At 31.8% G+C, this 23,247-nt stretch overlaps 1 protein-coding gene across 1 annotated transcript in view; it reads right to left on the reverse strand.

The window, feature by feature from the left end:
* The window catches only part of LOC106471607 (condensin-2 complex subunit H2-like), a 46,325-nt gene that overhangs the window by 12,676 nt on the left and 10,402 nt on the right, over positions 1-23,247 (reverse strand). The window contains exons 4-10 of the mRNA XM_022400224.1: positions 21,749-21,827; positions 10,096-10,256; positions 8,896-9,116; positions 7,491-7,618; positions 6,657-6,852; positions 4,740-4,861; positions 4,059-4,131 (exon numbers count right to left, since the gene is read on the reverse strand). Coding sequence (XP_022255932.1) covers positions 4,059-4,131; positions 4,740-4,861; positions 6,657-6,852; positions 7,491-7,618; positions 8,896-9,116; positions 10,096-10,256; positions 21,749-21,827 — 980 coding nt within the window. The remainder of the gene's footprint in view (positions 1-4,058; positions 4,132-4,739; positions 4,862-6,656; positions 6,853-7,490; positions 7,619-8,895; positions 9,117-10,095; positions 10,257-21,748; positions 21,828-23,247) is intronic.

Here is a 23,247-nt window from a genome sequence, read left to right on the forward strand (position 1 = left end):
TTTCTTGATACAACATCTTGTAATACACAGAATTTCCACAGTCACTTTAAACTTAACAACATTTATAACACACACTATAAGTCACAGTGATTCATACACTATACTTACGATGCCTACTATTCGCTTGACTCAATTATCTATCTCTTCAATCTATCTATATCTCTTCAATTGTGCTGGTTTTTCTCACCAGGCTTATATACTAAAAAAGAGGATGCTTCGAACAAACTAGAGTTGCCAGGAAAATTCATGATCCCTCGAGAAACTCCAGTGCGCATGCCGTAACACTGCCCCTTCCTTAGTATTGTTCATCCTGAACAATAGCCACTTACATTTAACCAATAGATAATTAACAATAACTTAATTAAATGTACAGAATTTACAAACACAAAATTAAAACATAACAAAGTCTCATAATTTTACAGGACATATCTTCTTCCATACTGGTCTCTGTCTCATTGGCTTCAGCTTCACGTAAGGTTCATCTGCTCCATCAGGAATTGTCCTATCATCAGTAATAGTCACATCAGTGGTAGTAACTTCATGAAGGGATTCACTGTTTCCCTTCTCAAAACCAAGTAGAGTTTCTTCTTCGACAGTGGCCTTTCCAGGTGACAAGTCTTCAGTGACATCTTTTGTTTTGTTGTTCACTTTATCCCAACTGAAATGTCCTGGACCGTGATAATGCCAAAGCCTGTTGGCATGCACCACCTTTGGCTTACCTCGCCGACCACATTTTATTCAGAAAGTCACGTTTGAGAGATGATCCACAATGTCATATGGGCCTTCCCATGGAGAAGACAACTTAGGAGACTTCCCTTTGGTCTCCATGGAATTATACAACCACACCTTGTCTCCTGGTACAAAGCTGACTTCAGTAGATCTCTTATCATAACATAACTTTATGGAATCAGCTGACGTTTTCAAGTTTGAACGCACTTGATGATGAATATCATCCATCCTTTCAGATAACACTTTCATGAACTCTGGCACATTTTCAGGCAACTCTTCGTAAGGTGGGTGTCCTGTTATCAGATCCACTGGCAACCGAAGTTCCCGACCAAACATCAACTTTGCTGGAATGTCTCCAGTGGTTTCATGCTCTGCTGTCCTATAGGCCATCAACAGTGGAGGGAGTAAGACTCCCAGTCATCTTGGTGGCTATTACAAAACTTTGCCAATTCCTGTCCCAGTGTCCAGTTGTACTTTTCTACCATCCCATCAGACTGTGGGTGAAGTGGCGTTGTCCTGGTCTTTCGGATGCCAAACAACTTGTAGCATTCTTGGAACACAGCTGATTCAAAGTTACGGCGTTGATCTGAATGCAGTTCATATGGCATACTGTTGTAAGCTGTCTTTTATAATTTAGACATTTGTATTGTTTTTCTCTACACAAAGTATTGATGCCACATGATGAACATGCGACTTAATTTCTGGAGTCTTCTTGAAAGTTTAGAAAACAATTTGAATAACATAAAACCCATGTTAAATAAGACTAGAGGAAGATGTTTTTTGATTATTTAATCAGTCAGTCAGTTAGTTCAGCACTGGAGATTTTGAGTGTGTGTTTTTAATGAAGTAACAGATATATACGAAGTACCATATTTATGAAAGAAGTTACAGAGTGACTGTTTAGCATTATGTGGCCTACATGTTAGTTACACAGAAAATTTATAAGTTGTATTTGTAGAACTTTAAATTAAAAAAATAAAACACTTTCATTATCATTAAGTAGGCAAACAATGAATTATTTTTTTAATAAGTAATACAAAAGAACCAGTCTAAGAATGAAACTTTTACAACATTACAAACAAACTTGTAAATAAAAACACACAATATTGTTTTATCTGCTCTGTTAAAGCAATTCCTTAATAGCAAGTGTTTTAGTTATTTTATGATTTACTGGTTGCTCAGCAATATTAATAGTGAAATGAATGCCATAAGAAAGTATAACATATATTAGCTAACCAAATCAGGTAATGGAGAAGTTCAGATCATGATAACACATGCTTTATTGAGAGAGAATTCGAATACTGAAACATCAGAGGAAAAATCCATGTTGCATATTATCATTGGAAAACAGACGTTACTGAATCAACAAGTCAGCAGGACATTTCTAAAGGTTAAGACAGGGTTGTTAAGGTTTGGATGAGATATTGATACCATGATGGGGCAGAGTTGAGGGGTGAAGGAATAAGAAAACTCAAGCAGATGCTATGCTAGAAAGATAGGTGCAGGCTGGAGGTCAAGCAGCCTAGCTTCTAAGCTCTCCTGGGAATTATAGATACTATACTAAGAAGGGTGCACCACATCTGAGAAATTAAAGAACAATAAGAATTAGTAAAATAGTTGAGCCAAGGTTAGAATCACACACTATAGATAAGGTGTTGGTTCTACTTGGAAAATTACCAACATCCTGACTGCCAGCTATAAAAACTGATGTTATGAATAGCAGTAGTGTGTTGGAAGTTTCAGGTCTCAAATGTTCAGTCCAGTTTGAGTCCACCATCTGATCCAGTATGTTTGCACTAAGCACCACAGAGAAATTCCACCACACCAGCTTCAGGTAAGCTAAATTGATGTTTTGCTTAGTCTAATGATGTAAATTCTCAAGTAGGTCTATAAAATCGTGAAGAATTGAAATAATTGAACAGTTGTTAAATGTCATAGAAATTCAAATGTGTATACTGGAGGAGTTATAAAAACACTATCCAATTATTGTAAATAAATTACATGGACTATATGTATATATATATATATATATATATATATATATATATATACTACTACTATATATATATATATATATATATATATATATATAGTATATGTAGTATATAATAATATATGTTTTACATCCTTTCAATGTACTGGTTGTATTCTTTGTTCTTTACATAAACCTCCTCAAGTTGGTGGTTTGTAAGCCTTACACATGACTGCATAAAAACATACTTGAGTAAGGAAGCACATTATGTTAATATAATAAATATTAGGCAAAACAACAATTTATAAGCATAAGGAAGAGTTTTATTGATGGTGGATTATACTACATTTCAACAGAACATTGGTTTGTTGAAACATGTAGTACGACATGAAAATACCACTACCATATCCATCATCTTAATAAATATCTTAATTCAGTTTTCAATTAGTTGAATAAAAAAAAATATCAATTTTGATTTAGTAAAACAATAATTTGAAGTATTTGTTTTGATTCAATGAAATGAAAATCCTAGATATTAAGGTACAGTTTGGTAAATTCCAAATTAATGTAACATTAACAGATAGCTACATTATTTAACTGGTTAGCAGCCTGTATGATCACCTAAGTCAAATGATTAATTTGCTACTTCTCTTTTACTAGATACCAATTACAATCTAGTTCTTATTCCATGCTTTGGTTTCTAACCTGTTGCTATCTTCATGGAAGTCCTCAGACAAACTGTTTCTGTGGTGGTAGTGGTTGGGATTTGATCCTGGGTCTTCTTGATATAGAGGCTGAAGTGGTATCTACTCATTTAGGTCTTCCCCATTAGGGTTGAATGAACTAGTTTATTGCATGCTTTCAGGAAGAGTATACAGGTTTTGCAACTTCTGCGTTAGGTTGGCTGAGTGAATTATCTGTTATGAATTATCTGTTTCTTTTATCTTTCTTTTTTTTCATGTGTGGTTCATATTTCATTATTTTAGCATTATTATATTTTACTGTATGGCCTTCTATGGCATGGTGGAATATTGCAGATAGGTAGTATTATAATAACTTGTATGTGTATTATTCTCCTGAATTTTTTGGTCCTTTTGTTCCTCCAACCTCTCGGAGTTCACACTCACAAAATATGATGCATCTACTCTCCATTAAATCATTGAAGGGTACTGACCACAGAAATCAGCAAAACCTGGATGCCCCTCTTGAAAACATTTAGATAAATAAGTTTATTCAAGTCCTACTAGAAAAGATCTAATGTTAACATTGGTCATTTTAAATCACTATGTAGTACCGTAACATGTAGCTTACACAGTTTGGTAACTATCAGTATACCTATAAAAAAACATGAGCTTACAAGAAGAGTTATCATCTGCCCTTTCTTCTTCTTCTGCTTCATCCACATTTTCTTTTTCTTGCTCTTCTATAAACTAGAAGGTAAACCAAAGATTAGAGAGAAGAAAAAAAAAAGACTTAAGCAAACCAAACATATCAAAATAGCTAAGCAATTCTCAATATGTCAGAAAATTCAAGTTTCAGCCACATTTGGTAATCCTAATTTTTGGTCTTTACGAGATTTTGAGAAGAATACATTTTTCCATAAGATAAAACATGTTTACCCATAAATTTGTTTTTAAACAAATATATATGTTGATTAAACTATTGAAATATTTGACATTTAAGACAGAACTTAAACAAAAAGGCATGTTCTTACATGACACACAACTTTCTAAAAATGTTGGGCAACTCAATCTACTAAACTTTTTCACACAAACAAACACTGGTTACAGAAATAAATCCTGTCATCTTTAAATGGAGGTAACTTTCAATTCGAATTTTTATCAACATATAGTCTTTTCTAAACTTTCACTTTCTAGATATGTCTGCAGTTTATTTTCTGTGGATTCAATCATGACTGATTTGTATCTAATTTTTTAAGATGGGGCTAAATTGTGTGAACGTTATATTTCTGCTATTTTAAACCACTACAAAAATAAATAAATCTCCTATTTTTAAGTGAAAACATATTTTTGTTTACCAATCTTCTTTTAGCCTTCTGTGCTTTTTTTCTTTTAACTTCGTCCCAATACAAGTCATAAAAAACTGAGCTTTGAGGAATTTTATTTTGATTTCGTGGAAACTTGGATGAATATGGAAAATCTGAAACAAGTTAAAGGTAATATATTTGAAAGTCTTAAGATATTTTCAAGAAACTCTCATTCAAAGGTTAAAATCTGGAATCCATACAGATGCAAAATATGTGGAAGAAAATATAAGATTTTGGTCTAGGAGTTACTACTGTCTAATTATAAAAAAAAGGTAAGATTTTATAATGTAAAATTTTTTGGTAGAATCAAAATATTGTGAAACAAATTTTCCTGAATTAAGTTTCTGCACAACAAACTTCCTCCATGTACATTTTACACATACTTTTTGTAAGCAAAAAACCATACAAAACACATTTTAAGAACTACAGAAGTGAACTGTGGTTTAAAGAAACAAAAATATCATGGAAAAGTTATCAAATTACACCTTTCTAATTGAAATAGCATTTTAATTAACAATTTTTTAGTTTTTTTTACATAAATGATAACAAACTTGTCATATTTTTGTTTCTGTTCTAAATTACTCAGTATTACCTTTTACAAACAATTGAACAAGAAAAACAACAAAATAATAAAAATAATTTTTGTTCTCACAGTGTTAGAAATGGGCACAGAAACCGTTATAAGTTCAAAATAGCTTCCCAGAAGAGTATTGAGAGTAGGTCTCAGTCTAGGTATTACACTAGTTTCTTAAATGCAAAAAAACCTAAGATCCATCAACAACATTCTGCTCATTCCAATGACAACAAAGTGTGCTAACCAACTGAAGTATGACTTCTTGTATTTTTAAAATTGAGTTTAGTGTGTGGCTCTTGTTTGTTTACTGTTGATCTGCCCAACATCCATAAAAGATCACTGTTTTCGTGTCTTGGTCAGTGAGCAGCACTTCAAACATTACTGGCAGTGTAAACCATAGTGATATAAAAACTGAAACAAACTTTGAGGAAAAATTATTATGATAGAAAGCTACCAATGAACTTCTAAGATTTGATTATTTTACTTATTTAAGTATTGAACAATTTATGTATAAAATGAAGTTCATCATTTATACAAATGCCACACTTTTTCATGTATTATGTCTTTTCTTTCATTAGGATATGAAACAACTTATGGAACTGTGGTGCATCCTTTTTTTTCTTTTTCTTTTTATATATATTTCAAACATGAGACCTCTTGCACAACAGGTGAGTGTCCTACCTACTTAACTAAATGGTTAACCCCTTAGTACTTGCTATTAAAGCAATTTTTTAACAACTCAAACTACCACATTCTTCCCCTCTCACAAACAAGGCCTGTTCCCAGAACTTATCTCAAGATTGCAGAATGGTCAGTTTTTCTTGTAGTAATTTCAATTTTCTTGAACCTCACGCATGATACCAGCCTCCCAAATAGTAATTTAAAATTGAAATTTTCATACTGAAAAACTGGTGTCCAACTACTGACCATATCATGACCTTGATATAAGGTCCAAGAATGAGTCTTGTTTGTAAAAGTGGAAGAATGTTGTAATTTGAGTTGTTAAAAAGTGCCTCATTAGCAAGCATACACTAGGGGTTAACTCTTTAGCTCAGAAGATAGAGCACGTACCTGTTGAGTGAAAGGTCTCAGCTTTAAATCCAAGTCGAGGACATAATAAAATTAAAATTACTACAGAATGACAGATAATATAAATTCCAAAAACTTTTAGTTACAAGTGATCAGTTTAATAATATGGTTTCATTATTCATTATGTTGTTACTCTAAAACGGAAAATTAACACTTTCTAATCCAAAAATTATATATTTCAGCATAAAGTCTACTTAAAACTTTGAAAACTTGATTAAAATTATGTAAGCTATGAACAACCTTACTTGCTTCTGTACAGAAATGAGATACAGGAAGGATTGATGTGTCTTTGTTTTTCACTCTTTTTCGTTTTCTCTTCTTCTTGTTAACTTGAATGTTTTGTTGGATGTTCTTTGGAACTCTATTAGTTTCACCCCTCTTCAAAATTCTTTGCAGTTTAGGAGTATATTCATGTGGATCAAGAGATTTCCAAGGGTCTATCTAGAAACAAACATTTCTTAATGTCAAATAAAGAAAACAACAATCACAACATTTAAACTATAACCATACATTTTGATAAAGTAACTATAACAGCTACAAGAATGAGAATATTTTGTATTAGAAAATGTTTGACGTCTTTAGGAATCAAAGCACTCTTATTCCATGGAAAAATATACAATATGAATCAAAGTTAAATATTATTAAAGAATCACATGACTTGAAAAGCTTTATATTTCTCTTATATATGCTTCCCTGTTTTTAGCTCATCAACAACAGACATTGTAACACAAGTCTAATGTTTTTTTTTACTGCATTTACACATCACTTTAAGATACCCTTTTCAAACTTTAGGGTGAGCATAAAAAATTTCCATGTTTTAACACATTTTAGTAGCACTATGAATTTTGACTAATCACAAAAATTAAACAAAATGATGTCAAATTATTTTAAAATATTAATTTTTTCTCTTGTAAACCAGTACCATATAAAAATAATTAAAAATATAAACAAAAAATGAATGTAAAAATTACACAATTTGACAATTATAAAAATTTCAATCAAACAATATTATATCATATATGATTATAAAATGTGAATTTTAATCTTGCAAACACCAGTATCATATAATTTTTACTTACAGGTTGAGGTGTGCACAATGTATGGTTCTCGTTTAATTTTCTCTGTCGCAACCTTCTGGGAGTTGAACTCTCAGTTTCTGAAGGTGGAGGAGGGGATGGTATTGGTGAAGATGGAATTTCTAATAGATCTGGATCAAATTATTGACCCATACAATAAAAAGAAGATATATTCAAATTCTGTTATCTCATATGACACAAATATTATACTAAAATCTTGTCAAAACAAACATCTCTCTAAAAGTATTAATTCAAATCTATAAGATATATATATATATATATATAGATATAAAAATGAGGAATGAACTTGACAAATTAATGGGTATAAAATTTCTAAGAAAATTAAAAAAAAACATAAATTTATATATTTAACATTAAACAAACGAGTTCTTAAATCAGGAATGAACCTGACAAGTTAATCGGTACAACTTATCAGTAACCTACTAGACCCATAACACATTTTACACCTCTGCATGAAAAAAAATACAGGGCTTTAGCAATGCTAAAATGTTTGAAATGTTATACTATTTTAATATACCCAAGTTTAACAAAAGGGCAAATTCTGAGCCAGAATAGTCCAAACTTTCTATCATTTTTTGAAGGAAACATACTAGGACTACCAGCACAGTTAGAATAAAAACTAAGTTAATAGTAGGGTAGTAAGAATGGTAAAAAATTACAAAACAAGTTGTAATCAGTACAAAATATGTCAATATTCAACCAATTAATGTATGGCTCATTATTAGATACATTTTACTTACTTTTTCCATCAGTTAGGGTGACATGAACAACTGATCCAATCTAAGGTATACCAAATTTTGTTTATCAAATTTAACTAACAAAGAGATCAATATCTTTCATCTAGCTCTTGGGTTAAAACACAAAGTACTGGTTATAGAATGAAATCTGATTATCACTATAATCTGAAATAATTATCTTTAAACAACCATAATTAACTAAAACTAAATATGAAGCCCAATATTTCATTTGATCACCACATGAGTCACTAAATTATACTGATTTTGGGGAATTCCACTCCTCATCAGTAACCCTGGACAATTAAGGGAAAATTGTGAGAATAGATGACGCTTCTTATAGTCGTGTAGTGTATAAGTATGGTGTTTTACTTACCACAGTGAACATATATTTATACAGGAATAATTCAGAAAAATAAATTAATAGCATCAATGGTTTAAAATCTTTCTATATAAATATAGGGTCATTGTGGCAACTAAAAGACAACTAAAAACACCATACACAACGTTTTAGACACCAAAAGTAGAGCTATTTTGTAAAAATACAGTAAGCAAGTAAAAAAGTTGGAAAAGTAGGGCTGCTGGGAGGCCTAAATATCTTATTTATTTTAATCTGTTCCTTTATGAAATCAAAAAAAATTGAAAACTATTACCTATCTCATTGTAAGTATCTGTTCCTCGAGCATCCTTCTCTCTCTCTACGTTAATTTCATGGCACTGACTGGTTCTGGAAGTGTGAAGCATAACAGTTACTGGTTGTCTGTTAAGATCACTTGTATAACACGTACTATGCAGAAGTAGGGCTCCTGATGGATCCAAGCGACAAATATTGACTCTAAAGTCATGCTTGTTTCCAAGATCTTCTCCCTTATGGCTGTAAAATAATTTAGTACACTGAGATTCCTGCCCATCTAGATATATATAATAGCTAAAAGTCTGTCTGTTATGCTGTGTATCTCCTGAATAGTGAATCGTAGAAAGTAAAAAAAATACATATCATAATGCATTTTTTCAAGAGCATATTACAGGAAAATTATTAATTTTTGCATTTCCAAAAATTTCATGTCAATATCAACATCAATATGTCAGTCTTCATATGTGCTAAACAGTCAATCTGAGAAAAAAAAACTTATTAAAAATAAAAATGTTTTTTTTTTAAGGGAATTTCACCAAAAAATGAAACTTCCTCTATCGACTGATTGAAAGAAATATTTTGAAGATAGGAGCATAAACAGAAAGAAAACAAAGAAAGATGAAAATGTTTGAATATATATTTGTTGTTGTTTGGTTTGTTTGTTTTTTCCGTGTCAGTATTACACACATGCATGATTTTATTGTACCATGTCAAATAAGTTGAGAAACATTTTTGCCAATAATGCATTGCAGTAAGTCTCCTTTACTTACAAACAAACCCAATACAATTCTCCTTATTGAAATAACACTTGGAAAGACAAAAGACGATTGTAAACAGCCCACTACACAATCATTTTGCATATATGTTCTGATCCAAGGGATTGGGTTGACTGCACATTTTACATTAATAATGGCTGGAGATGGCTTGAATGGGTAATGAAGAAAAACTTTAATATTATTTTATCAGGTACCTGATGATGACAAAACTTTGTCAAAACGTTGTACATTTGCTGTTATATTAAACTTATATTAAAGGTTTTCTTCATTACCTATTCAAGCCATCTCCAGCCATTATTAGTCTCAAAGTGGGTTCTTCGTCATCGAACATTTTACATTAGTTCATCACTATTTTTAGGAAAATTAGCAATGAATTGTTTCAAAGGGTAACTACTAGTAACGATACAATTTGTTAAAATATTTTTTTACATAATTTTACTTACTTGTATAATGTAACACTTCCTTTCTCTGATTCTTCTAAAGGAATTAGAGAAGTAGGGATACGTGGTAAAAATTTTATCCCTGATCTTTTTCTATTGCTATTTGAAGTTTCTTCAACAAGATCAAGATTTGTTTGCTCTCTCAAGTCATCCAAGGCTATAAACTTTCATAAAAAGACAGACTTGTTATTGTTCAAATCAAAAGTATTCAACAGTAGTTTTATTATTTTTGTATTATTTTGTAAAATGTGCATACAATTACAACTCTTTTCACTTAACCTTCAATAGAAAGTTTCCTGTTTTAAAGTCAAGATAGTTTTACAAAATCACTGTAGGGATCACAAATAAGTGTTAGCATTATATGTCCTCAAGCTTACCTTGGGGCATGAAATTAGTATTGGGTAAAATGTCAATTTATGATATCTTCAGGCCTCCCAGCAGTGTCTGCTGTTGCTAGCCTTTAAAATAAAGGCTAAATTTGACAAATTAAAGGCTGAAATTGACAGAAACACTGGCTATTTTTAGCAAAATTTCTCTTATCAAGATGCTATATTAAGTCCTATAGAATCAAATATGGGTACATATTTCAAACATAGTTGTTTCCCATCTTCTATTTATCAATTCAGGATAATCTTTCTTACCTTATAACAGAGAATATTAATAATACCAGAACTCATTCTCTGAGCTCCCATACATGATGTCTCTGAAACAGCCATTCATAGATTCTTCTATTTCACTTAATTTGTAAAACACAAGAAGCATAAATATCAATCCCTCAGATGATTTCATTGGGGACAGCCTTACAAGTGAACTGTAGAGTTGTATGTAGTTACCTTTAGTGTATACTAAAGTCTTCCTTCCACACTGCATGTGTCACTGGCCACAATGAGTGTCTTCTTCTGGGCACATGTATGACAGCTATAAGTAAGAGCTTAATTTTACCTTTTAAAGGAAGAGCAAAAAATTATTCTTCTGTAAATAAAATTTTTTTTTTACTAGACTAAAGCATTAAAAAACAAGTTTTTATGGAGTATTACAAGTTCTTTGAGCAATCATTTAAGTTTCAAAGATTAAGCTTCTGAAAAACAGATTTAACAGATTTTAAGGTTTTACTGCTGGGAGGCCTGCATCTTATGGTGAACATTTTATAATAGAAACCAAAAAATAAATACACTAATACTGAGGTCTAAAATCACAATACTTACTAACTAGCATGGGAATTCTTCAGCTCTCACAAACTTCTGCAACCAAAACCAACCACTAGACAACATATGAAATTATCTATGATTATTTTTTGCAAATAATTATAAGTTAATTTAGTCGCTGCAAATTTGCATTCATTTTTAAATACTTTTAACTACAGAGTGGTAAATTAAATTCGTTTTCATGTGTGTTGATTCTTTTACATATGCATGTGTGTGTGTGTGTATTACTAAAATCAATGAGTATTCCACCCGTTTTCATATCTCCATCATTCAGTTTTTTGCTTCCAGGTTGCAACAAATTTCACACCAATTCATACAAGTAACATGTCCAAAAGGCATTTTCTTCATACATCATTATAATTAGAATGGACATTAGTTAAACAACATGCTGACATTTTATCATCCACTAACTACATTTACATAGAAACTCTGTCAGATTCACATCCCTGACCTCACTGTTACCTTTACTAATATTAACAAATCAAAGGCAATTACCATGACAGTGTTGCCTGTCTCTCAACTTACACTGAATTTATAAAACAACCACCACAACAATAAACAAAATGAAAAACATGAAACTAGAAACAGAGATAAATGTGGGTCGAGTCAGTATTTAAGTTTTGAATCAAAATTAAATAAAAACAAGTTACATTTCAATTATTTTACTTTGTAATCTAATCCAAAAATTATACAGTGCTCCAGATAAAATGCTATATAAAATCCATCACATTTAATTTTAGATAAAAAATGCTTTAGAAATAAAATGTGCACCTACCAACTATGCAAATTACTTCCCAAAACATATATCATTCAAATACATTTGCATATTCACCAGTTTGAAAGAAACAAAAACCTGTGGCAGTTGTAAAACAAACACAAATCATGGGAGATATTTCACCCTATAAACCAATCAACGAGTTATAAAGAAATATGTAAGATTTAATGTCCTTTCCATCAAATCTTATAAACTGTTTGCATTCAATCACTATATGAAGACTTACTTTACCTCTTTGGTTTGCTCTCCCAATCACCACTGAAGAGCTATAATTAAAAAAAATATATACTACAGTGCAGAGTTAATTATGATTTGTATAATAGAATAGGCCTCTAATTTATAGATTTTTTCTTTCTTCACAGAAATTAGTTTTAATGAGGAAAAACAAATTCATGAACTATACAGTAATTTCATGCTGGCAATTATCTGTAGTTCAAGGTTACTATTCAACTGAAATCTCAATCAGTCTATGATGGAGTTTTCAGTTGAATAGTAACCCTGAACTACAAGTAATTGCCAGCCTGAAATTACTGTATAGTTCATGAATTTGTTTAAAGTGTTTACTGTATTGAATTTATGCTGTAATTACTCTTGAGCGATCTTTAATAGGGAAATAATACAAAAATAAAGAGAACAAAAACATATCAAAACTGACCAAACTGATGGGTGTTGGATAAAGAAAATATTCACTGAAATCCAAAAATATGCAAATTTTCATTTTCAGCAATGCAGTTTGTTTTGAAAAGTGAAATGCTTAAAAGCTTATCTGGAGCACTGATTAAATAAATTGAAACAATGTGTTTCCAAAGTACAAAGCTATTCATCATTGTGTACAATGAAATAAAAGAACTTAAAAATGAAATATGAGAAGTAAGGAGCACTTAACCTCTCATACTTTATTTTTAATTGTTCATATTAATATTTCATTTTCCTCTTGTCAATTGTTTGTGAGGTAAAAACAATAACAAAGTCTTGATCTACTTGTTTTTTATTTCGAAGAATCTCCAGTTTTAAAATGGGCAATGAGATAAATATCAAATCAATGGTCTTTGTTAAGGGCAAGTTAAAGTGTTGAAAACTGAGATTTATAGCTGGAGCCAAATAAGCCACCACAAAATATTTATCCATTTTATTAGGTAAAGGTCTTACATATGTCAATACATACATAATCATTAAAAATTCCATGGAATACAAAAAAAAGTTAAAATCTTTCTTAGCTAAACCATTTGATTTCAGTAACCTTTACACAAACCTACCCTTACAAGAAATCAGTGTAAACATAAGTCTGCAATTAAAAGATCTTTTTACAATGTTGGTAAGTTAATGACTTGCACAGGTGATACTAAAAGTTTGTATGATAACACTCATCATAAGAACTATGACTGTTTTACACTGCACATTATCTACAAGCCACATTATCACCCACATTATGCTGTAGTGGATTGAAAAGGGTTGCAACTACCATTTTTAAACTGTGTGGTAAGTACAAATAGTTTTAATAAAATGTACAGTACTAAATATTTCACTACTTTTCATACAATCATCTTCAATAAAAATATTTTGAAAATCGATCTTATAAATTAGCATAACAGCTACTGATTACACATAGTTTTCTTTACATAACCTACTGCCAACTTAACAATTACACCTTCCAAAGTTCTCATTTTATTTAACTCTAACATAAGTTATGCTGAGTAACTTGTTTTTCACAGTGTGGTAGTTGGCTCAATGTAAATCACACAATTAGCAAGGTCATTATTGAATATCAGTAACAGGCTGAATTCCCATCATATGACAGGAAATAATGATAAATTTTTCATCACAAAATTGTATCTAAATAAATGTTTTATGAACATTTTTTCTAAAATTAATTATAATCTAGTAACAATATATGTATGGAGAATGACTATTCTATTTCTAGTATTTCACAAAAGTTATAAATTTCCTATACTGAAAATGTACTTCTGACAGGTACTTACCTCCTCTCTCATAAATAGCTATTCTGGGTCAGTGCTGCCCTCTATATGCAAAAACTTTTTTGCCACATGCCCCAAGCCTTGAATTTCCCATTCATATGGAATTGACTGATTACCATGCTTCTCAATCCTCCACCAATAAGTGTGTGACATACTCTCTTGACACAATGGACTCCCTCTATTCAATTCTACCAAATCATTACTTTGAGTTTTGGAAACACCAGTTTTCAGTGGGGATGAAGGATGGGAAGTGTGAGCGGAAGTAAGTACCTATCGGAAATACATTTTCAGTGTAGGAATATTATAACTTCCAATATGGTAAATTACCTCTTCTCACATAAATAGCTGGAATCCCACATTGAATAAGTGAAGGGATCGGTGTAAGGGAAGAAAAGAAGCATCCTTTGAAAACATCGAAGGACACTCCCCAAGAGGAGATCTTCAGAATTGAAGAACAGTTGTGGAATACCACAACACTTCTGAACCAGGTATGCCCTTTGCTCATCATGGAAAGATGTTGCATGTGTGGGCAGAAAAATAGAGGAGCACATCCAAATGGGAGAGAAATATGGCTGGATAAGGATCCAAACCATACAATATTTATGAAACTCAATCCCAGCAAAAAATATAAAAGTGGGTAAGATTAAAAGGATGTGCCCCTACGTGTAGAGTGGCTAGGGCACGACAGATCATACATGGCAAATCAACTATATCCAAAAACCCATGCTGCTGGGAACCGACATCCACACAGGGGTAGGATAAGGATCATACCATCAGTAAGTCAACTACAATTCAAAACCCAGGCCACCAGGAACCAACATCCATGTGGGGGTAGGAAAGAGGATCATACCAGTGGCAAGTCAACAACAGTCCAAACCCCACCCATCTGGTGGAGGTAGGAAAGAGGATCATACCATCTTCACCTCAAGTTCATGAGACTGGAGGGAATCTCATACCCCCCGACCCATGAAAGGGGCACATGATAATGTGAGAAATTTATTGATTTATCCAGGAACCCAACATATGGCATTGAAAATATGTCTGTGTAATGTAAACCATCTCACTCAAATTTGTACTTGACAAGAACCGCCCCAAGCACAGTAACATCCTTGGAATAGTGGAAGAGGAAGGACCATAGTAATCTGCAAGTACCTCCACCGTGACCCACAACATGAATGGAGTAACAAGAGTATAAATGAGTGAGGGGAATATAGACATTTGTAATACATGTGTGAGGACTTAAATTAATTAGTTCAGCTCTAAATCCAAAACCCAGACACTGAGAACTGAAATCCACATGGGGGGAAGGAAGAGGGATACCAATCACAGGGATGAACTGAAAGTTTGATGGTTCACTCCCATGTTACATAGTGGAGGATATCACATCATCTACACCAGCAGAACACCACTGCTCTACTCTCAACTAAATGGTTTTATAATTATTTATATATATTATTTGTATTTCATTAACACATTCAGGAGGATGCCTCCAAGGCCCACCACCCCAGCAGCTTGGAACTGGAAAGTGGTAAGGACTCTCAAACTTTAAGAGAAAGCACGGTGTAGAATGCAGAGGAACAACACCAGAGACAGTGCAACTGGTGACTACAAAAACCTATTGAAAAAACTAATGTAAAACTGTCTGAACTTAACAACAGCCAGGGCAAGTGGATGATGAACCAGAAACCAAAAACAAAAGAGATAACTAACTGGGAAGTGATAAAAGATTCAAAGACTTTACATGGAGGAAGACCATAGGAAACAGAGCGATCAAAAATAAAAAATTAGAAAGATCAAGAGGCCACTCCTTGTGAGACAGACCACCCAACAAAAGATATATGGAACCAAAACAAGTCCAAAGGTCGAGGCTCGAAACTGGTACCCAATCATGTGGTGAAAAAACTGAGGATAAGAATGTATACTGTGGCCATTCTCAGTCATGCAGAAACAGCATACCCAAGCATATGATAAAAGACTACATATTAAAACAGGGAAGACCCTAGAAGTGATTGAGGTGAGATCAATCGATTCAGAACCCCAATTAGCATCAAGCAAACCAGACGAATGAAGAAACCCCATAGTTAAGACAGATAAAGGATGGGCAAGTGCCAAACATATAAAATGAATAAAGATGACAATATCTCAGAATGAAACAAAAGAGCAACTAAAAAAAAATTGAATATAGCATCGCAGATACCCCACGTGACGCTAAATGTACAGGAGTAGCCAAAAAATTAACTGGTTGAAGAAAAAAAACTGACCATACGACCCTATTGGCAGTGGATGGTAAACAAACAGCAGTGTTCCACCCTAGAAGATCCTAAAACCAAAGAAGCCATGTGTAGAGGGAATGAACTGAAGATGACAAACACCCCAATACGGAAGGAAGAAGGGGAAGATATCCTACAAAACTCTCTAAATATAAGTGGAACACCTAAGAAAGGAGGTTGAAAGTAAACATTGACTGTAGGAGAATCGATGGGGTAAAATAAAGCTAAAAAATTTGGTAGGGGATAAAATGGATAGATTAACAGAGATGCAAATGACATAAAATCAGGAAGAAAATCTGCCTGATGGTAAGCTCAGGCAAAAATAATTAAAGCCTGTATAGGGTGAGGCTTGCAAGTACCTACTCTCAAAACAGAGACAAAAGGATGATCATGAAACAATGTCATTAGAAGGGGAATATACTGTAAAACATGTTTAAAAAATAACTGAGATAGGCCTAGCAGATTCTGAAGTAGAGGCCTGGAAGGCAATCCAAGAGAAGGTGGATGAAAACTGACAAAATCTAGGCCATCTGAAAATGGGTTCAGCCATTGTAGGAGGAAGGTGAGTAATATTGGGAGTAGGTAGGGTGGACCCTGACCCCAGGGACCCTCACAAATGAAATTAATGGTAAGAAATACAAACTATAAAAAAAAGATGGAGATTGAAATAGTCGATATAGTGGAAATGTTAAGAAATTGTGTAGTGAAATAAACATATGTATGTGATGTTATGTGTTGAAGAAAAAATATTTAACCTACTTATCGATTAACCCTTAAATAGAACCATGGGTAAACTGAACATAACAGACACTTATTAAGCTTACTCAAACAAGATATTTATCCCAATTATCAATTAAACCAAAAGTAGTACTACAGGTAAACTGAAAATAACAAACACTTGTGAAGCCTAATTGAACAATACAGAACAAAGGATATCAGTAAGCACTAAAATAAAAACTTAACCAAACAATATTTATGTATCAGATGTGATGTATGGAAGAAAAAAACAATATAGTTAAACTAATGATTGATATACCATTAAGATGAAATAAAGGCAATCCTAAAATAACAAAGACCATGGTAAGCCTAAGAGAATGGTATAGGAGAAAGTATACAATGAAGACAAACTGCTAACCTGAACTTAAGTATGAGTATTAATCAATCTGAAGAAACTTAGGTTATGGAACCCAAATAACTGCAGATAATAATATTGACAATAAAATGATTCAAAAACCATAACAGTAGAGCGTCTTATCTTTCCAAAGTTGGAAAACTGTATTTCAAATGTGTAGGCCTCCAAACTCAAGGCAAGGCCCGATGAAAGTCAGTTCACTGGACGATCAATCTCCCAAAGAAGTGAAGCCAAAAATCTTCCCATGGAGTACTGCGATCTGAAGCCTGCATAAATGTGCTAATAGAACATATAACCGCTGAAGTGGTAATGAAGAATTCATAATGCAAAATGAATAACCAAACACAACTGTGTTGGCAGAAACAATAAAAAGTTTTTATAATGTAGTAATAAGTTCCGTAACTTGGTAGAAATATAAAATAATTCCACTTCTGAATAACTCAACAAGTTACAAATATCACTATTATATAATAAAGTGTAAACATATTGAGAGAGATTAATACAAAGATACAGCAAAATATTAAAATAAAACATTTCAAGAGAGCACAAACTAAACATTATAACACAAGTACTGCCAAATGAGAGGTGATAATTTGGTAAAATTGAATAGAGGGAGTCACATGTGTCAAGAGAGTATGTCGCATTCTTATTGGTGGAGGTTTGTTGCATGATGATTTGCTAGCAAGAAGCATGGCAATCAGTCAATTCCAAATGAGTGGGAGATTCAGAGTTTGTGACATGTGCAAAAACATTTTTTGCATGTAGAGGGCAGCACTGAACGAGAATCGCTGTTTATGTGAGAAGAGGTAATGTACCATATTGAAACTATTTTATACGAATATTCAGTCATCTCCCTTTAGTATTGCTTGATTAGCATTTTGACTTCTGTATATTTTTAAGTTATGTTCAGATGTTCTTATTGGTAAATCCTTATTGATTGAAACATGTGAAAAACTGATTCTCAAATACATATTCCTATTTGATCAACTGTATGACCCTGCAAATTATTGGTTGTGATGGTAAAGGCAGTGAATTTTATTATGAATTTCGGGGGCTTCTCTTTGTACTATCTTTCTAGTTTTGGCTTTGTTAGCATGCTTTAATTTGGGCATTTTCAAAGTGAAATATGTGCTGCAGGCAAAACATGCAGGTTATTATACAGTTGTTAGCCAAGGATTCAGATTAGACAAAATTTGGTGATGTTTCATCAATGTGTCCCCTTGACAGCAAAGCAAATTTATTGGAGTATTTCAGCCTATGATTATGAATTTTGTGCTCCAGCAATACCAAGCATGAGGCACTTGTATACCCACTTCTATTTTATTACACATCATGATCTTTACCAACCTACCCTCAAATGTAATTCTTTGCCCAAAGTAGTGCATCATCTGTTTTATACATATATGTGTGTGCGGCTCAAAGAATTTTAAAAATGCAAACTTGCTTGTTGCAAAACAAAGCACTGTCATTTCACACAAGTTGCATGTTGATCGGTACCCCAAGAGCTGAGATATTGGCATGACAGATGGATGGCTTTTTGCCTTTATATAGTAAACTTCCTTCATCCAACACATCAACACAAACCTAATTCATTTAACCTATAACACTTATCATTTTATTCAACTCCACTTATGTTGGGTCAAACATTCACCACAGTGTGATTGTTGACTCTGCTATTATACAATTAATATACAGTCATTATATAATATAAATAACTTTCTTCATCCTAATTTTGCATACTTCAATGCTAATCGAAGAATTTATCACACACAAGCTTAAAACTATATCTGTTATATCTGACTTTTCTCAAATTCTATACTAACGTTTCTTAAATTATCCTTCTGCTTTTAAGAACTGGCCACCTTTGGTTTATTCCTTTAGTAAGCCCCTCTCTTTAAGTCTCACTATTGAGCAGACTTTCTTTAACAAGGTTATTCTCAAACAGTATGGTGAAATGAGCCAAGTGAAACAAGACTAGCTACACTAGAGATCATATATTCATAAAACTAGCTGGAACTTGTTACAAACTAAATGAGAAGTCTGTATGTGTTTCTTTAACCCTATTGTCATGGGTATCCTCTACTGTGCATGACACAAGGTTTTAGTGTCTTAGATTCAAAATGTTATCAAACTATTTTTTGTTTATGTTATATCAATTAGTATAGCATAAAATCTAAGCTAATAATCCATATTTTAATAGTATACAAGTTTTAAGTTCTTAATTCTACAAGGCAATATAAAAAAAAATCCCGAATTTCCCCTAGTGTGACACATGACAAATTTTCTCATGGTATCTTCTCCTCTCTATTTTATCTACCACCCCTTTAATAACTACAAAATTAAATGTAAGTTACTCACTATAAAATCGTCATTGCTCAAACAAACCATAACTTTTATTGCCTTCAAATTTATTTGGTTACAGAGCTATCAAATAGAAAATCAGAACCCTCCTGCCACACCCACCTGTTACATCCTCTCTTTCAGGATTTGTTAATAGTTCTCTCTCATGTTTAATTATATATTACCTATAAACGACAGAAAGCAAAGGTTTTCATCTATCAAATGATGTATTGTATAATGTTGTGCTCTGAACAGATAAGCATCAATTTCACTTATAATACACGGTTCATTCCCATTGAAAAGTTAACAACTAGCTTTGATGAACTTATAACAGTTCTTGTTGCTTAGTTATAAAGCCCAAAAAATTTTGGGAGTTAGGAGAAATTGTCTACTTTTTGCGTGTTATTAGTCTACATTCTTTGGTGCATTATTTAATTAAATAAAAAATATTTAATGCATTACTACCATTAGAATAAAAAATTTAGGGTTAAGTGTCATCGATAATTGACAGTAAGAAAAAAGGAGACTGGGTAAATACTTTATTTTTGTTTTTCATGTTTATTCTATATTTATTATTATTATAAAAGTACCTAAAATGAAAAAATAGAGATCTTTTCAGGTTAGTTAAGATTAGATTAGGTAAAATAAATAATAATAATAATAATATAATAAAAATGTTTCACAAGTAGCACATAGTAGCTCATGGGTAATGTAATTCGATAGCGTAACATGAGCTGCATATTCCCCCAGTGATTTACAACTTATAATGGCACTGATAGTAGTTAGTTCAAAGGGCAATCAAATGGGTAATAAAACAATAAAATTTAATTATAAATAGATGTATACTGTTACAAGTTTAAAGCTACTTTAGATAAATGAATGTAGTTTCACACTATATTTGAAGTCATTCTAGAAAGAAAATAAGGATAAATTAGATTTATTTCGATTTTTTTTTAGGGGGCAGGGGTATGAGGTCAGTGAAATTGACCAACCTTGTTTTAGAGTTAGGGTACAGAAAATAACAGATAAAATACAAAGTTTTACTGAAAACAAACATTTGAAATGTATTTATGAGATTTTAGAGATTATACAAATGAAATTTGAGATTTCTGAGATGAAGAAAAGTATTTTTGATCTTAACATGAAAATCACTTTGCACACAGACTATTCAAAAGAAATACTCAATATATTCATGGACAAATCTATATTTTAGTTTATTAAAAATACTTTAAAAAAATATGATTTTTTTGTATGTGAAAGACTTATAATGTTAACTGAAAGACTGCCAAACTTTAAATGAGTACAAAAAGGTCACACGGTTGGTCAAATTGACTGAGCCCATGTTCAAAGAGTTAATGCATAGTAATTTACAGTATTAAATTTAGATAATTCAACATATATTTTATTTATTTATAGCCAAAGCAAAATTAATATACAAATTAAGTTTCTAAAATAGTAATAGCTACTCTGCTCAAATGTGATAAGCAAGGTAAATGAAGTTTTATATGTAACAATTCTGCTTCAGTGCGCATGGGTTAAGGACTGAAAACACCACTTGCAGTGAGGGTACCCAACTGACAACCTAAGGCAGAGTGGTCATAGAAGTTTTTTGTAGTTTGACAGTTACCCATAAGTAAGACTATTTATTATTAAGTGTAATTATTATTGTAGAATTTTAGCAGCTCTTCTGGTAAAGGTCATTACATAATAAATTTGATTTTGGTTAAGCACATTCTTTTGTCATTTCTTTATGCTTAGGATTTCTTGAAAAAAAAAAGGCATTTCACTTACCTGATTTCTGTTTGCCTTTGGTTTAACTAAGTTCATGAGAAAAAGTAATTTTTCTCAAAAATAGTAAACTTCTACAATGCTGTAGCAGGTGAAATCTCTATAATCATGTGTTTTCAGCATTTTTTCTCTCATAACAAAACGACATAATTATTTATGGCAACACTTACTTCTAAATCCTGAGCTTGGTTTCGAAGTACATCATTATCCTTTTCTTGGTCACCTTCTGATCTATACTGAGCTAATTTCCTACAAGAACATTAATCAGATTCATGAAATTATGTATAATATTATTTTTCATGTTTATTAACATTGTACATATTTCTTAGTGTCCACTTGCTTCTCTAACACAGACATAATGACAGTTAGCTTTGGTTTTTTAAGGTTTAGTTGACGGCATAAATATAATTCTATCTAAAACAATTATTGACACTTTAAATCATTCCAGCCATACTTATAAGAATATTATTTACAACAAAACAGCACATAACCATTCTGTTGTTCTTAATCAAGTATCAACATTTATCATTCTGTAATTACTTGAATTTTTCTAATAATAACTGGTGATGCAAGAATGACAATAAAATTATTTAATTTTTAGAACAATGTGTGGTATTTTATTTTCACTAAAACAGCACTCTCTAATTTCTACATCATTAAATGTTTTGCTATATATCGTGTTGTGTACTAATCTCCAATAAGGTACACCTTACATTTCTTATTATCTTTAAAACAAACACAAATATGCTCAGTTAATCTAACTTAAACAAAAAAATAAAATGATGGAACTTTCAAATTTTCATAACAGTATTTCAAAGACATCAAATAATCTATACAAATACCTCAAACAAAAGATGTTTATTCAGTTTTCATTAAAAAAACACATGAAAAGCTTAATGTACATGGGAAACCTTATATTAGAAGGTTAAAATTCAAGGAATTTGTGTATATATTTAAAATATTACAATACACAAGCGAACAACGTATAAATAATACACAATTAAATTCTTTATTTAAACAGATCAACAGTTGTAAAAGTCACTCTACATGTTTTAACGTGGTTTCCCGTCATCTTCAAGCGTGTGAAAAACAATTACTGTGTGCTATACAAGTACAAAAGTCATGGTCATGTGACACTAGTTTATAATTCAGAAAAGAAGATCACACCATCTACATACTTTCTGATTTTCTAAGCCTTCCTTATTTAAGATCAAGTTATTTTTGCAGTGTTTCCAAAGTTGAAAAAATGTCAGCTTTTTACTCTTATGTTAACAGATATTCAAAACTGTGTTCTAATTTAGCAGATTTAAAAAATGAACCATTACTTATCAATTAATTAATTAATTGTTGATACAGCCATGAGGAAATTTAATAAAATAAATGTTGAACAAAAAAGTAAACTAAAATCAACATTTGATAAAATATATAAAAAAGAAATATTGTTTTTACCATATATCCCAAGTTTATCATATCAGATTTTTCATAAATTTAAAAACAAAAACCTTATTGCCTTTTACAGACCATTGAATAAAATTATTCAAATATTAAATAAAACTAAAAATGAAATAATCTAATGGGGAAAACAGGTATATTTAAAGCTCAATGTGAATGTGGTTGTGCATACACTGGTCATACTAGAAGAAACTTAAAATTTAGAATAAATTAATGT

This window comes from Limulus polyphemus, unplaced genomic scaffold (genome assembly GCF_000517525.1).
Source record: "Limulus polyphemus unplaced genomic scaffold, Limulus_polyphemus-2.1.2 Scaffold4733, whole genome shotgun sequence".
NCBI classification, from domain to species: domain Eukaryota; kingdom Metazoa; phylum Arthropoda; class Merostomata; order Xiphosura; family Limulidae; genus Limulus; species Limulus polyphemus.